Source organism: Egretta garzetta, unplaced genomic scaffold (assembly GCF_000687185.1).
Source record: "Egretta garzetta isolate BGI_Z169 unplaced genomic scaffold, ASM68718v1 scaffold238, whole genome shotgun sequence".
Classification (NCBI taxonomy): Eukaryota; Metazoa; Chordata; class Aves; order Pelecaniformes; family Ardeidae; genus Egretta; species Egretta garzetta.
The window spans coordinates 226,402-227,638 of NW_009260402.1; the positions used below are offsets into that span (position 1 = coordinate 226,402).

The following is a 1,237-nucleotide window of genomic DNA, read 5'->3' on the forward strand; positions in this document are numbered from 1 at the left end:
CGTGTGTGAAGAGCACAGGGCGATCCAGTGGATGAGAATTTGACTCCAAAACTAAATGGAACCAAACAAACTTGAATCTGAAACGGCTTGGTAAAAATATCTGTCAAATGACGTATTTGGGAGACTTTATTTTTCACCTCTTCTTAGCTAGTATTTTAATAGCACTTGGCTTGCAAACAAGGAAACCGTTCTGTTGACTGTTATAAATTGAGTCTTACTAAACTTTTTTGTCAAGTCCAGCTTCACCAAAACTTTGAAATCAAATCCACGCATCAAACGTGTGAGCCCATTATGGTATTTTTAGCATAAGAAGAGTCTGTGCGTAACGTATTGTTAAGAGGCAGGTACTCTGTTTTTATTCATTATTTTTTTGATTCTGATTCTTGTAGGAGAGTGAAGACCTGGATTGGAACTTACTGAAACCAGATATTTATGCGACTATAATGGATTTCTTTGCGTCTGGCTTACCTGTAGTTACTGATGAGGCACCTAGGACCGACACAGGTAAGTCAAACTCTTCAAAAGAGGCCAATATCTGCCTTTGTTTTTGTGACATCCAGAAGAGCCTCCACTTGTCCCTCAGAAAAGCATGCAAGAGAATTTGAAATGCAAGTGGCTAAAATTAGCACAGGAGAGAATTTGCAGAAGCCTGGTTCTCATCTGCTGTAGTGTGGGGAGCGTATCTTCGCAGGAGCTGTGCTGAACTGTGTGTTTTGGCAGTACGGGCCACGTTCTGTTATGCTTTGTGTGTGTGTGAAATGTTTTTGCAAGTATTTAGGCTGTGTTTAGGAAGCTCGTGGTTGCCGCATATCCTTTTTGTATGGGCACCTACAAAGAGGTTTATTTCCCTCCTTAAATCAAAAAGGAGCGTTCAGGCCTAACATCCCGTGTCTTAATGATAAGTTTCTGGTCTTAAATGAACAAGAAATAGTAGGAAGTCTTTTCCAAGCTGTAAAAGAAAATAATGGAGACTAACTTAGAACCCAAGGGCAGTATTTGGCCTTTTATTTTCTCATTTGCAACTTACCAACTTAAACAATGTTTCCAGTGTTTTAAGGAGGATTATGACTATTGAATTCTTCTCTGCTCTGTTAAGTCTGGATTTAATTTCAATATCAACGTAGACTTTATTTTCTTTGAAAAAGTTGTCTTTAAAAATGCTCTGTGAGACTAACGCTGAGCTTAAAATTGCATCCAGAGCTGCTAAACCCAGACGCATTCATAATTCTCCTCCTGC

The 1,237-nt window shown here is 39.2% G+C and overlaps 1 protein-coding gene across 1 annotated transcript in view; it reads left to right on the forward strand.

Annotated features, from left to right (window-relative positions):
• NFU1 (NFU1 iron-sulfur cluster scaffold) overlaps positions 1 to 1,237 on the forward strand; it is a 12,683-nt gene that overhangs the window by 6,180 nt on the left and 5,266 nt on the right. The window contains 1 exon segment of the mRNA XM_035898925.1: positions 390 to 504. Coding sequence (XP_035754818.1) covers positions 390 to 504 — 115 coding nt within the window.